Source organism: Salvelinus alpinus, chromosome 8 (genome assembly GCF_045679555.1).
Source record: "Salvelinus alpinus chromosome 8, SLU_Salpinus.1, whole genome shotgun sequence".
In the NCBI taxonomy this organism is placed as follows: domain Eukaryota; kingdom Metazoa; phylum Chordata; class Actinopteri; order Salmoniformes; family Salmonidae; genus Salvelinus; species Salvelinus alpinus.
In genome coordinates, this window is record NC_092093.1 from 37,406,347 (window position 1) to 37,420,828 (window position 14,482).

Below are 14,482 nucleotides of genomic sequence, written 5' to 3' on the forward strand. Positions count from 1 at the left end.
TTGATATGAAAAAGACTGCCATAATTAATTAATCCTCATGAATATAAGCATAATTCTATGGACATTCTGATAAGCTTATATCTTGTAAGCCCCTTTGCCTTCTGATTGTGATTATTGTTATAGGACAAATACATGTTGTATGTAGGGTACCATTCGATAGGATGGTTGGTTTTCATATAGCCTGAGTGCCAGTCTGTTTGTGCGCTCATGACAACTTGTCACTCATTGTCATACCAAACATGTTTGGTTTGACAGTGACAGCAGTGGAGTTGGCAAGAGCACAAATAGATCTAGGACAGAATAGTCTTGACAGTATGCTAGAGGTTCAGAGACAATAAAAATAAGTGTAATTTGAAACAGTTTGTTTCATTAGTCATGTTTTTGTCCCCTCCTCGCAGCACTATACTGAGAAGAATTCCAGATATCACCAAAAACACCATGAGTAATTCAGAACAGCTCTTAAGCATAAATGATCACGACTTCACAATGAGGCCTGGCTTTGGAGGTGAGTTTTTTTAACAGTGCTTTATTGTGAGCCGTACAAATCTATCATTATCATCATCATCCTACTGTACAGTTCACCGATATTTTCTGACATACTTTCAATTCTTACTTAATCAGGATTTATCATTAAGTCGTTGTTAAATCATGCATTGATGTCGATGACAGATTTTCTGAAACGTTACAGCTGTTTTACTCAAGTGAAGATATAGGCCTTTATCAGTTCTCATAAGCGGATATTGGAAGCGGATGTACACGATGTCTCGTGCTGCAGTGTGCCTTGAATTGATGAGATAACCAACTGGGATTATGTCTGCTGTGATTAATTACACAGTAGTAGCACTAGTCTGGAGCTCAGGGTTTCAATAACCCTTCTCTGACTTCTCTAATCTGAAGCCTTCTTGGGACCCAAATCCAGCTACTGCTTACTGGTGGATTCATCCCAAAACACCAATAAAAGGGGATAAATTGGGATGTAATTTAAGTCCAGAAATTATTAAGATTCCAGAATAATCTATACAGACAGTGAATTGTAACAGATGTAAACATAAAAAATGCAGGGTAATAATTCCGCTGTGGTGTTTAAAGCCAGTGAATAGTTGATGTGTGATTGCTCCATATGATATGACATATTTTACAGCATACTGACTCAACCATGGATTAACTACTGCTCTCTCCTCGTCTGCCCACGTGTTCTCGCACACCCCGAGAGCTTCTGGTCAGCGGGGTGGTGGCACTGGGATCCTCATCTCTCCCAAGTGGACATTCTCTCTTTCTCCCCTGACCCATCTGTCTATCGCCTCCTTTGAATTCCATGCTGTCACAGTTACCAGCCCTTTCAAGCTTAACATCCTTATCATTTATCGCCCTCCAGGTTCCCTTGGAGAGTTCATCAATGAGCTTGACGCCCTGATAAGTTCCTTTCCTGAGGATGGCTCACCTCTCACAGTTCTGGGTGACTTTAACCTCCCCACGTCTACCTTTGACTCATTCCTCTCTGCCTCCTTCTTTCCACTCCTCTCCTCTTTTGACCTCACCCTCTCACCTTCCCCCCCTACTCACAAGGCAGGCAATACGCTTGACCTCATCTTTACTAGATGCTGTTCTTCCACTAATCTCATTGCAACTCCCCTCCAAGTCTCCGACCACTACCTTGTATCCTTTTCCCTCTCGCTCTCATCCAACACTTCCCACACTGCCCCTACTCGGATGGTATCGCGCCGTCCCAACCTTCGCTCTCTCTCCCCCGCTACTCTCTCCTCTTCCATCCTATCATCTCTTCCCTCTGCTCAAACCTTCTCCAACCTATCTCCTGATTCTGCCTCCTCAACCCTCCTCTCCTCCCTTTCTGCATCCTTTGACTCTCTATGTCCCCTATCCTCCAGGCCGGCTCGGTCCTCCCCTCCTGCTCCGTGGCTCGACGACTCATTGCGAGCTCACAGAACAGGGCTCCGGGCAGCCGAGCGGAAATGGAGGAAAACTCGCCTCCCTGCGGACCTGGCATCCTTTCACTCCCTCCTCTCTACATTCTCCTCTTCTGTCTCTGCTGCTAAAGCCAATTTCTACCACTCTAAATTCCAAGCATCTGCCTCTAACCCTAGGAAGCTCTTTGCCACCTTCTCCTCCCTCCTGAATCCTCCTCCCCCTCCTCCCCCCTCCTCCCTCTCTGCTGATGACTTCGTCAACCATTTTGAAAAGAAGGTCGACGACATCCGATCCTCGTTTGCTAAGTCAAACGACACCGCTGGTTCTGCTCACACTGCCCTACCCTGTGCTTTGACCTCTTTCTCCCCTCTCTCTCCAGATGAAATCTCGCGTCTTGTGACGGCCGGGCGCCCAACAACCTGCCCGCTTGACCCTATCCCCTCCTCTCTTCTCCAGACCATTTCCGGAGACCTTCTCCCTTACCTCACCTCGCTCATCAACTCATCCTTGACCGCTGGCTACGTCCCTTCCGTCTTCAAGAGAGCGAGAGTTGCACCCCTTCTGAAAAAACCTACACTCGATCCCTCCGATGTCAACAACTACAGACCAGTATCCCTTCTTTCTTTTCTCTCCAAAACTCTTGAACGTGCCGTCCTTGGCCAGCTCTCCTGCTATCTCTCTCAGAATGACCTTCTTGATCCAAATCAGTCAGGTTTCAAGACTAGTCATTCAACTGAGACTGCTCTTCTCTGTGTCACGGAGGCGCTCCGCACTGCTAAAGCTAACTCTCTCTCCTCTGCTCTCATCCTTCTAGACCTATCGGCTGCCTTTGATACTGTGAACCATCAGATCCTCCTCTCCACCCTCTCCGAGCTGGGCATCTCCGGCGCGGCCCACGCTTGGATTGCGTCCTACCTGACAGGTCGCTCCTACCAGGTGGCGTGGCGAGAATCTGTCTCCGCACCACGTGCTCTCACCACTGGTGTCCCCCAGGGCTCTGTTCTAGGCCCTCTCCTATTCTCGCTATACACCAAGTCACTTGGCTCTGTCATATCCTCACATGGTCTCTCCTATCATTGCTATGCAGACGACACACAATTAATCTTCTCCTTTCCCCCCTCTGATAACCAGGTGGTGAATCGCATCTCTGCATGTCTGGCAGACATATCAGTGTGGATGACGGATCACCACCTCAAGCTGAACCTCGGCAAGACGGAGCTGCTCTTCCTCCCGGGGAAGGACTGCCCGGTCCATGATCTCGCCATCACGGTTGACAACTCCATTGTGTCCTCCTCCCAGAGTGCTAAGAACCTTGGCGTGATCCTGGACAACACCCTGTCATTCTCAACTAACATCAAGGCGGTGACCCGTTCCTGTAGGTTCATGCTCTACAACATTCGCAGAGTACGACCCTGCCTCACGCAGGAAGCGGCGCAGGTCCTAATCCAGGCACTTGTCATCTCCCGTCTGGATTACTGCAACTCGCTGTTGGCTGGGCTCCCTGCCTGTGCCATTAAACCCCTACAACTCATCCAGAACGCCGCAGCCCGTCTGGTGTTCAACTTTCCCAAGTTCTCTCACGTCACCCCGCTCCTCCGCTCTCTCCACTGGCTTCCAGTTGAAGCTCGCATCCGTTACAAGACCATGGTGCTTGCCTACGGAGCTGTGAGGGGAACGGCACCTCCGTACCTTCAGGCTCTGATCAGGCCCTACACCCAAACAAGGGCACTGCGTTCATCCACCTCTGGCCTGCTCGCCTCCCTACCTCTGAGGAAGTACAGTTCCCGCTCAGCCCAGTCAAAACTGTTCGCTGCTCTGGCACCCCAATGGTGGAACAAACTCCCTCACGACGCCAGGTCAGCGGAGTCAATCACCACCTTCCGGAGACACCTGAAACCCCACCTCTTTAAGGAATACCTAGGATAGGATAAAGTAATCCTTCTAACCCCCCCCCCCCCCCCCCTTAAAAGAGTTAGATGCACTATTGTAAAGTGGTTGTTCCACTGGATATCATAAGGTGAATGCACCAATTTGTAAGTCGCTCTGGATAAGAGCGTCTGCTAAATGACTTAAATGTAAAATGTAAATGTAACAATATAAATCAAATCAAATCAAATGTATTTGTCACATACACTTGGTTAGCAGATGTTAATGCGAGTGTAGCGAAATGCTTGTGCTTCTAGTTCCGACCATGCAGTAATGTCTAACAAGTAATATAACCTAACAATTTCACAACAACTACCTTATACACACAAGTGTAAAGGAATGAATACGAATATGTGCATAAAAATATATAAATGAGTGATGGCCGAACGGCATAGGCAAGATGCAGTAGATGGTATAGAGTACAGTATATACATACGAGATGAGTAATGTAGGGTATGAAAACATATAAAGCAGCATTGTTTAAAGTGGCAATATATCCGATATATCATCTTGTGTGAATCTGCACTTGAGCATATAACAACATTGCCACATCATTTTGTACTAAGAGGCAATGTAGGCTCTTATAACTGAGTCGTATCTTTGACTGTTTTACATTGCGGTTATACGTACATACAGTACCAGTCAAAAGTTTGGACATACCTACTCATACTCATCAAGCGTTTTTCATTATTTGACTATTTTCTACATTGTAGAATAGTAGTGAAGACATCAAAACGATGAAATAACACATATGGAATCATGTAGTAACCAAAAAAGTGTTAAACAAATCAAAATAGATTTTAGATTCTTCAAAGTAGCCACCCTTTGCCTTGATGACAGCTTGTGTTTTTTGCAGGGCTCTGGATGAAAGGGACTAGAGGAGAAAAAGCTCATTGTTTTTAATAGAATTGTCTAGATACACATGACCCTTCAATACAGCTTCATAATCCAGACAGTTTAGTATTACAGCATTTTTGAAGTATCATTTTAGATAGCCATTGACCTTTTGTTTTTGTCTGTATTTAATTATGTACTGTCAAGATTACCCCTACTCCGATAATTAACTATATAAGTTATTTAAGGAAACGAGTTACATAAATGTTAACATATCTGATTGGTTTTGTTATAGTGCTGTCAAATAATATATATTTTTTTATCAAGTTAGTTGCAGGATTTGCTTTGATTAATCGTGATTTCTGTGATTTAGGATTTTAGGATTTTATATAAACATAAGAATATTGACATCTTGATTTTGTTCAAAGTAACGGTAAACTAAATCCAGTAAATTGATAAAGCACACTTTCTTTAACCTCAATCTTAACTTGTTTTGACATCACATTGTTGTTTTTAGCTGTATAGATTTATGTATTTGGGATGTTTTCAGTTTATTTTGAACACTGTTTTTTAAATGAGTGCCCGACATTTTTCAAAATGGACCTCAAGTTAACTGATTAACTGTGACAGCCCAATGGAATTTATTTACTTATGTGTTTCCTTTGAATTAAGTTAAGATTTGAGTTGTGTGTCTTTGCAGGACCTGCTGTTCCAGTTGGCGTTGATGTTCAGGTAGAAAGTCTGGACACGATCTCAGAAGTTGACATGGTAAGTGGTTCGATACTTTCTGTGAGCTGTGATGTAAACCAAAATGAAGCATCCAAGACGCATAGATCATCCATAATTTGATGATTTGGAAAGAAGAAGGCAAGACAATATGTGATGGCTCTGTTGAAATACTAGCATTGTCATGCTTTGTGTTTCAGGACTTCACCATGACCCTGTATATTAGACACTACTGGAAAGATGAGCGCCTCTCTTTCCACAGCACCACCAATAAGAGCATGACCTTTGACGGGCGCCTGGTCAAGAAGATCTGGGTGCCAGACATGTTCTTTGTCCACTCCAAGAAGTCTTTCACACACGACACCACCACAGATAATGTCATGCTGAGAGTCTACCCTGATGGCAAGGTGCTCTACAGCCAAAGGTAATTCACCTGGTCAGAGTCAAACTTTAGTTTTGTTCTCAGTTTAAAGCATACTGGTGTAATGGAAGAGGTTTAGTGAAACATACTTCTGTGATGATGAGAAACCTTGCCTGAGACTGGAAGACTTGATAATAATGGATTGGATATACATAGCATCTTTCTACCTACTGAGGTACTCAAAGTGCTTTACATAGCATGGGAGAAACTCACCTCATCCAGGGGCGTCTCTAGCCTTTTGGGAGCCCTAAGCAAGATTTGGTTAGGGGACCCCCACCTACATTTTACATACAGGAGCATTTACAGTAGGGTTAAGTGCCTCAATCAAGGGCACATAGACAGATTATTCACCTAGTGGACTAAGGGATTCAAACCAGCAACATTTCAGTTACTGGCCCAACGCTCTTAACCGCTAGGCTACCTGCCGCTCATGGGGCTCTGGTCAAAAGTAGTGCAATTAATAGTTTTCCAACTTGCGAAAAATACATTTTACTGGGCCCCCTCTTGACAGTGGAGAGAAATATTTTAGATTTAAAGTTAATTTCTTGCAATTCTACACATTTTGCCATTGGGTAGAGAGAACATTTTGCAGTTTTATTGCTAATTTCCTGCGATTTTCTTGCAATTTCCTGTAATTACTTATGCAATGACTAACGAAATCAATGGGGGCTCCCTGGAGATCAGGGCCCCTGGGCACGTGCCCTGCGTGCCTGTTTGGTATTTGGTCATGATAGCTGGCTTGACTAAATACCGATCTAACAATTGTTAGATGACATGGCCAGAGTGACTGTCAGTGACAGACATAATAAGAGAAAAAGTAATTATGCACACATTTTGAACCTGCTTTATTCTACTATTCTTACTCCCAATAGTAAGTTGAGACCCCACTGAGTTCCTAATTTTTTAAAATGTTTTTGGTCAGGCCCCGTAGTGGCCGGGGGCTCTAAGCAACCGTTTATGTTGCTCATGCCAGGAACCAGCCCTGACCTCATCCACCACCAAGGCTTTAGCTAAGCAGATACCCTTGTGAACTGTAGTGAGTACAGTAGCTTGTTACGTAAAATTAATCCAGAAAAAGCCGACAAATGATGGGTGAAATCTAGTTTTCTAGGTCTGATCACTATTTGGAATGGAATCAACTGAAGAGAAGTGTGTGTGGTGTTGTAAACACTAGTCTTTGCCAACTGGCAATTTACCCCCAAAGTGATTTCATTACGCAAATCACATAGCTGCCAGATGAGGCAGGCTAAATTTAAACCTTCTTTCTTTTTTTTTTACCCATGAGCAATTTGCAAATGAAAAAGTGCTGTCATGCTGTTAAGTGGGATCTATATCCTGGCCAAGTGTGTATATATTTAACTTGACCAAATAGACATGCAGTTTGTCTCATCACAGCATCATTTAATGAATGTGGTGATAAACTGTTTGTCAGTAAAGTATAGGCAAGCTGCAGGAAGAAAGTGAGTTTGTAATTTTAGTGAGTAATCAGAATGCTGGACCCAAGAGAGACACTGAATTTGTAATCCACAGGTGGTCCATTTGAGAGTTTAGTCAGCAAGAGCCAGTATCAAGATGTCTGTGTCAGTAGCGCCCTCTGCTGGCAGTCAAAACACACTGCATACAGTCTTCTTGACACCTGTGGACGCGGATAGTCATTAACACTTCCATCACTGGTGGAGTCAGCGATCATGCTCCCAAAACTCTGGTTTTGGGACTGTGAAGTCTGCCCTGGTAGACACACAGGCCGTCTGTAATCCCAATCTTGCGGTGGATTATAGGATTTCTCTGTCATTACGGATGTATAGGATTTGCGGAGGGACAGGGTGGTGTGTTCTACTTTAGATACAATGCAGGCTCATCATTAGGGTTAATCTCTCCGGGGGTTGGAACCAGAGATTTGACAGACAGAAACAGATTGGGAAGGGGATTAAATACCTGTTTACTATACGTGGACCTCCCTCCCAGAGGATCCCGTGTAGCAGCGGGTCTCTTCTATACTGAGCTGGATTATCTCCGCCATTTTCAATGCATTCATCCCTGCCCTGGGGGCTCCAAATCTCCTCAAACAACGGACTCTGTGTGTACTGTATGTTTCTGAAATATGATATACAACAACACATATTCCCCCACATCCCCCAGCCCCAACCTATTTCTCGTTGTATTATTGTATCTACATTACTCAGTGTATTTATTGACCCGTAGGACAGTCCTTCCAGGATTCTGCGATCTGAACAGTATTATTATTATTATTATAATTTTAACAATTCCCGCATATTATGTGTGGGCTTGTTAATTCGACCAATCACTGCACTAGTTCTGCATAAAACAGTCAAATCATCGCAATATTAGCGCCTGCAACTGAACCATCACTGCAGTACAAAAAGAGGGATTGCAATTTCAACCAATCACCGCACATTTACCCCATAATATGGTTCAATCAAGCCACACATCAACACACTTTTTCCTTTGTCAGTGCATTTTCATGACAAATTGGACAAAATCATTTCATTTTGCCATGCAAAATGTCAGCACTGCTGCAGCAAAATCAAGCATTTTTGTCTGCAAAATATACATGTTTTTTCCTGTGAAACCTGGAGAACTACTCATCTTAGACTGAGTGCCAGTCTGTTTGTGCTAAAATGTCAACTCCTTGTTTCTCATTGTCATGGCAAACATTGGCTTGACAATGACAGCAATAGCGCTGGCAAAAGCACAAACAGATCTGGGACCAGGCTGTACTCAGCTGTCTGTGTTGTGTTCTCATGCAGGGTGACAGTGACATCAATGTGCAGCATGGACTTGAGTCGCTTCCCTCTGGACACACAGACCTGCTCCCTGGAGATTGAGAGCTGTGAGTCTCTGCCCTTTTGACTCTCTCTCTCTCTGCTGTCAAATTCAAATATATAATATAATGCACCTGTTCATAGACTGTTTCAAGTGGGCGACACTGAACAGCATGCCCCTTTCTTTTCAGATGCGTACACGGATGACGACCTGATGCTCTACTGGAAGAAAGGGAACAATTCCCTGAGCACTGATGAAAATATCTCCCTCTCCCAGTTCCTCATCCAGGAGTTCCAAACCACCACAAAACTAGCCTTCTACAGCAGCACAGGTACAGCATTGAAGGCACATGCTGTTCACAGTGATTTATCAAGGTTGGGCTTCTGTTATGCTAATACAATGCATTGTATATAACATATGTAATAATGTTATCCTCTTCCCTCCAGGCTGGTACAACCGTCTGTACATCACCTTCACCCTGCGACGCCACATCTTCTTCTTCCTGCTCCAGACCTACTTCCCCGCCACTCTGATGGTCATGTTGTCCTGGGTGTCCTTCTGGATCGACCGCCGGGCCGTACCGGCCAGGGTTCCTCTGGGTGAGTTAGCCACTAGTAGTCCCAGATTTTAGTCAACGCTTGTTCGAAGCTTGTTACGATTCTGTCTTCTACAGTGTTCATGTTTCGTTATTACAAAGCCTAAACACCACTGATATTCTGCCTTCAGTAGTATATCCTGCTGTGTCCCTAAGTTTCGACCTTTCTGATCAGACGCTGTGTGTTGTACTGTGCCCCAGGTATCACCACGGTGCTCACCATGTCCACCATCATCACTGGAGTCAACGCCTCCATGCCCAGGGTTTCCTACATCAAAGCTGTGGACATTTACCTCTGGGTCAGTTTTGTGTTTGTGTTCCTATCGGTGATAGAGTACGCCGCAGTGAACTACCTGTCTACGGTGCAAGAACGGAAGGAAAAAAAGCTACGAGAAAGGGTAAGTGCCATCTTAACAAACCGTGGATCCAAAGTGTCAGTTTCTCAGTCTGTAAACTATGCTCTGGGAAAAAGTTGACCATTTTAAAATTCCTCTGGAAAAAGTGTAGGCTAGATGTATACAGTATGTGCTTGTCGGATGGAAGATGTGGGTACTGTAGCTCGGGATCAAACCCAATATCTGTGTCTGTCTGCAGCTGCCCTGCACCTGTGGCATGACCCACCCGGGCATGATGGGTAGCTACAGCGAGGAGGACGTCAACAACACGGGGAACTATGACTGTATGCCTGAGGAGAACGGCGCCATGAAGCAGCAGAGGATGATGGTCCATCTGGACATTGAGGAAAACAACCAAATCACAGGACATGTGGGCTCCAGTGCCTACAGCAGCATGTGGGTCGACACCCACGCCATAGACAAGTACTCCCGGGTCATCTTTCCTGGGTCGTATACTCTGTTCAACATCATCTACTGGTCCTGTTACCTCTAAAGATGCACAGAATGGAATGGAGGTAGTTTTCCAGATATAGAACCTTCAAAATACAGAAAGTGTCACAGTATGTTGCGGAACTCTTTATACTGTGACACTTTCTGTGTTTTGAAAGTTCTATATTTTGAAAATGTGATTGCTGACATGCAAAACATTTTGGGACTGTATCAACAGTGGACTAATGCAAATACCAAAATATAGTTTTTGAGTGGTATTTTCCTTCAAGTGAGGGAACAAAGCTATACCAAATAATTTCTGTAACAATAAGTACATTATTGTGCAGTTTAAATGAGAGTAGCATCCAGAATTGCATGTCTAGGCAACTTTGTAAAACGTAAATGCAATGTCTATGATAACAGTGTCCAAATGGTTATTTCAAACTGTGCTATATAATTTCAGGGTATAATTTTGTGTATTTTGGTTTCAAATGGACCATTACACCTATTTTAATTGTGTTCCCCCTTTTCTGGATATGCTTGAATATGTATTGAATAACAGTACTTGTACAGTGTTTTAGCATGAATCTGTTAACTGGTTAAAAATTATTCCATGCATTTCTTTCAGTTTCTGCACACCCTTCTCATTTATTTGAGTGTTTGATTCAACATGTGGGACAGGTTATTGAAATTTAAACTTTGTCATTGATTTAAATGTTTTCTTCTAATGGCTGTTTGTGAATTCTGTACATTATTCTTACATTTAGTAAATAGGCTACATATTTCTTGCTTTATCCACCTATATATGATGATGACAGCTTAATTCAAGTGCAATGAAATCTACTGGACTAACAGATTGAAGAAAACCCAAAATATTATTATCAGTAGACTTTTGTCAGATTAATTATTACATTTCCTGAATGGAGATATAAAAGTTAGGGTTACTTGCGTAACCCTGGTTCTATGCTAAAATGAGTGAGATGGGATTCACGGCTCTATGGGCTCGAAGAACCAATCACGCAACATCTGTTGGAGACAGACAGGTCAATTGGCGAATGAGGTGAGCCCCTCTCCCCCTCAGGAGGAGGTTGAAAAGATTTGGCATTGGCACTCAGATCGTGAAAATGTTCCACAGCTGCGCCGTTGAGAGCAACTTGACTGGCTGCAACACCACTTGATATGGCAACTGCACCGCTCTTGACTGCAAAACGCTACAGAGGGTGGTGCGGACGGCCCAGTACATCCAGGATCTCTATATCAGACGGTGTCAGAAGAAGGCCCCAAAAAATGCCAAATACTTCAGCCCCGAAGCCATAGACTGTTCACTCTGCTTACATCCGGCAAACGGTACCAGAGCATCGGCTCTTGGACCAACAGGCTTCGAGACAGCTTCTACCCCCAAGCCATAAGACTGCTAAATAGTTCATTAAATTGTTACCCGGACTATCTGCATTGATCTGCATCTTGCACGGACTCTATGCACACCTGGCTTCGGAGAGCATGTCTAAGATGTCTCACATTTGAATATAGCCAACTCCCGTATCGCAGAAATGCTCTCTGAAGCCAGGGTAGTCCCAAGAACATCACCCCCTCAGTGGCTTCAACAGTGAGGAAGTATACACCAATGAAGATGCAGTGACATCCAGAAGGTAAAAACGTAATAAACGTATGAGGTGTGGTTCCACATGCCATAACACAAATCTCCCTTAAGGAAATGCCTTACAACAGTGCCTAAGAGGTAGCCATACCTCTGGTGGAATGAGCCCATTTTAGTCATTTAGCAGACGCTCTTATCCAGAGGGACTTACAGTTAGTGCATTCATCTAAAGAAAGCTAGGTCTGTAACCCGGGCTGTAACCCTTGCAATAATTGTTTTTAGGGGGTAGATCAGCTTTAATATCGCAGATACAAAATAATATACAAATAAAAACCTTGCTAATATATTCTCCAATAAAATAGCCTTCACTATCCAAAGGGGGGATAGCCCTTGCAGGGAGGCTCCCAAAAGTCACAGAGGTCATTGTCGTTGTAGCGCAATACTCTCACCTCTTCCAAGCAAATGCGCAAATTGCATACTGGACATAAACGGTGGAGACGCTATTCTTCCGTAGAAGTGCAGGGCGGCGTGTGGAGAGCCATTAATAACAAAATTTTAAGCGAGACGATTTTAATTGCCACTGTCCTTAGGCATAAAAGGCGGGTTTGGGTAAGAATGTTACCCTTGATAACCCTGGGACAAACTGTAGGCATGAATGGGGGACTGCGTGCAGCTCACTCACTCACTGTGCGGATGTAAGTGCAATCAGCAAAGATGTCTTGAATGAGAGATATTTCCAGTGGCTCAAAAGGTTGCTGTGAAATCAGCCCATGCACAAAAGAAAGATCCCAAGATGGGGCTAAAGGCTTGGAGACTGGGCTTAAGCGATGCCCTCCCTTCATAACAGAGGGTGTTTCCGTACTGTGTTGTCCTCGACAGGCAGAGAAAGCGGCTGAATAGACCTTAACAGTGAACTGTTTTTCGGCCACACCACCAAATGTATCCTCTCACAGGCCAGGTCCAGATGGCCATGGTTTCTTGGTGAGGGTGTAAAATCTCTCTGCCCACCTGGGTCGAAAGATCCCTGCGTAACGGTAGTTGTCAAGACCTCAGAGCCTAACCAGAACCGCTAACCAGAGCCTCCCTGTCCATCGAGGGGGCTAACAAGATGAGGGATAATACTTGTTCCCTCACTCTGTTTAGAGTGGGGAGTATCAAGCATAGAGGAGGAAAAGCGTAGAGAATAACCCCTTTGCCAAGCGTGTGCCAGCGCGTCCAATCCCAGTGGTGTATATCCTGCTATCGCCAAGAACAACACGTCTTTGTGCTATGTGAAGAGATCTACGGCGGCTAGACCGTATCACTCCCAGATCTGGTTCACCACCTGAGGATGGAGTCTACCCGTAACAGGTTCCCTCTGGACAACAAGTAATGAGAGGAGTCGTGCGTAATGAGAGGAAGTGTGCCCTGCTCCACAGTCTTGACAGCTAGTCTGTGTCGATGCAGAGAGCTAGTGACACCCTGGTGTGTTGATGTATGCCACTACAGTCGAATTGTCTGTCCTGACAAGGATATGATAATATCGAAGGAAGAGCAAAAAGTTTATCAGTTTGAATAAAACACTGTCAGCAGTTCGAGGTCATTTATAGTGTGGCAGAGCTGTGGGGACCCTCGTGAACTTCACCCCACCCTGTTCACGATGACACTACCCCTATGGGAGTGCGTGAGAAGAAGATCGAGGGGCTCTTCCAGTTACGGAGCACTGAGAGACAGTCTGTGACAGTGGAAGCTCCTCAGAGGAGGAAGGGGAGGACCATCCTCCTCAGTGAATTTCATTTATTTATTTATTTTGTGTAACATTTAAAAAGTTAGCCTTTTTAGATAAAACCATACAAAATATATTCACAAATAATTGATTCAAACACACTGTGTTTGCAATAAAGGTCTACAGTAGCCTCAGCAGCACTCTGTAGTGTAGCACCATGGTGTAGCCGGAGGACAGCTAGCTTCTGTCCTCCTCTGGGTACATTGTCTTCAATAGAAAACCTAGGCGGCTTATGGTTCTCACCCTCTTCCATAGACTTACACAGTAATTATGACAACTAATGGAGGACATCACCAAACCCATCAGAGCTTTTGCGGCATGAACTGACATGTTGTCCACCCAATCAAAAGATCAGAGAATGAATATAGTACTGAAAATATAAGCTACAGCTAGCTAGCACTGCAGTGGCTAAATGTGTGGTGAGTAGTAGACTCAAAGAGAGAGAAAGACAACGGTTTTGAACAAATTCATCTCTTAAAAAAAGAAGTGCTCCACCCGGGAGGAGGCAGGTCAGGACACGAAGTGAACTGTTGGATGCCCCTCACTGCCGCTGGAGACGTACCCCTAGGTCGGACGTCCCTTCTTTCCCCGAGGGAATTAAGTGGGCGGGACCTCGATGAGGCAGCAGCGAAGGACCGCTTCCACCGTAGGCCTCTGTTAGGAGAGTCGAACTAAGGGTTCGCAGCCTGCTGCATTGCTGAGGGTTTTGCGTTGCAGACAATCCTGGTGCCAGCGTGTTGCCCTCTCCCTACCGCAAGGCCTTGGCTCATGGAAGGGGAGACCGGGTTACCACGTTACCCAGATCTGAGGGCCAAGCAGAAGTTAAAGGCTTCGCCTACCGTACGAAGTTCTTGTGTATCGGTTATGATGGCGACAGAAGGCCTAAACAGTTCCTTCGGTGTGATAGGACTATGGAGGAAATCTGCCTTTTCCTTGTCCGAGAGGCTGGACAAGTTGAGCCACAAGGCTCCACCACCGCAAGGCTCATGGCGCGCCCACAACCTTGTATGACGACTCTGGAGGCCCGGAGGTTGAGATCTGCAATGACAGATCTCGTCCCATAGGTACTGGATGACTGTGCCTT

General features: G+C 44.8%; 1 protein-coding gene across 1 annotated transcript; it reads left to right on the forward strand.

Annotated features, from left to right (window-relative positions):
- The first annotated feature begins 471 nt into the window (after positions 1 to 471).
- Positions 472 to 11,546, forward strand: LOC139582247 (gamma-aminobutyric acid receptor subunit rho-1-like). The gene is made up of 8 exons (XM_071412233.1): positions 472 to 505; positions 5,387 to 5,454; positions 5,613 to 5,836; positions 8,602 to 8,684; positions 8,808 to 8,948; positions 9,064 to 9,216; positions 9,414 to 9,610; positions 9,807 to 11,546. Exons 1-8 carry the CDS (start codon positions 487 to 489, stop codon positions 10,098 to 10,100), a joined length of 1,179 nt encoding a protein of 392 aa, XP_071268334.1. The 5' UTR covers positions 472 to 486; the 3' UTR covers positions 10,101 to 11,546.
- The last annotated feature ends 2,936 nt before the right edge of the window (positions 11,547 to 14,482 follow it).

What these genes read in the sequence shown, in the direction of transcription:
- LOC139582247 (XM_071412233.1), top strand. An exon ending in AAGGTGCTCTACAGCCAAAG is followed by an intron (nt 5,837 to 8,601) that starts GTAATTCACCTG and finishes GTTCTCATGCAG; the next exon opens with GGTGACAGTGACATCAATGT. An exon ending in CTCCCTGGAGATTGAGAGCT is followed by an intron (nt 8,685 to 8,807) that starts GTGAGTCTCTGC and finishes CTTTCTTTTCAG; the next exon opens with ATGCGTACACGGATGACGAC.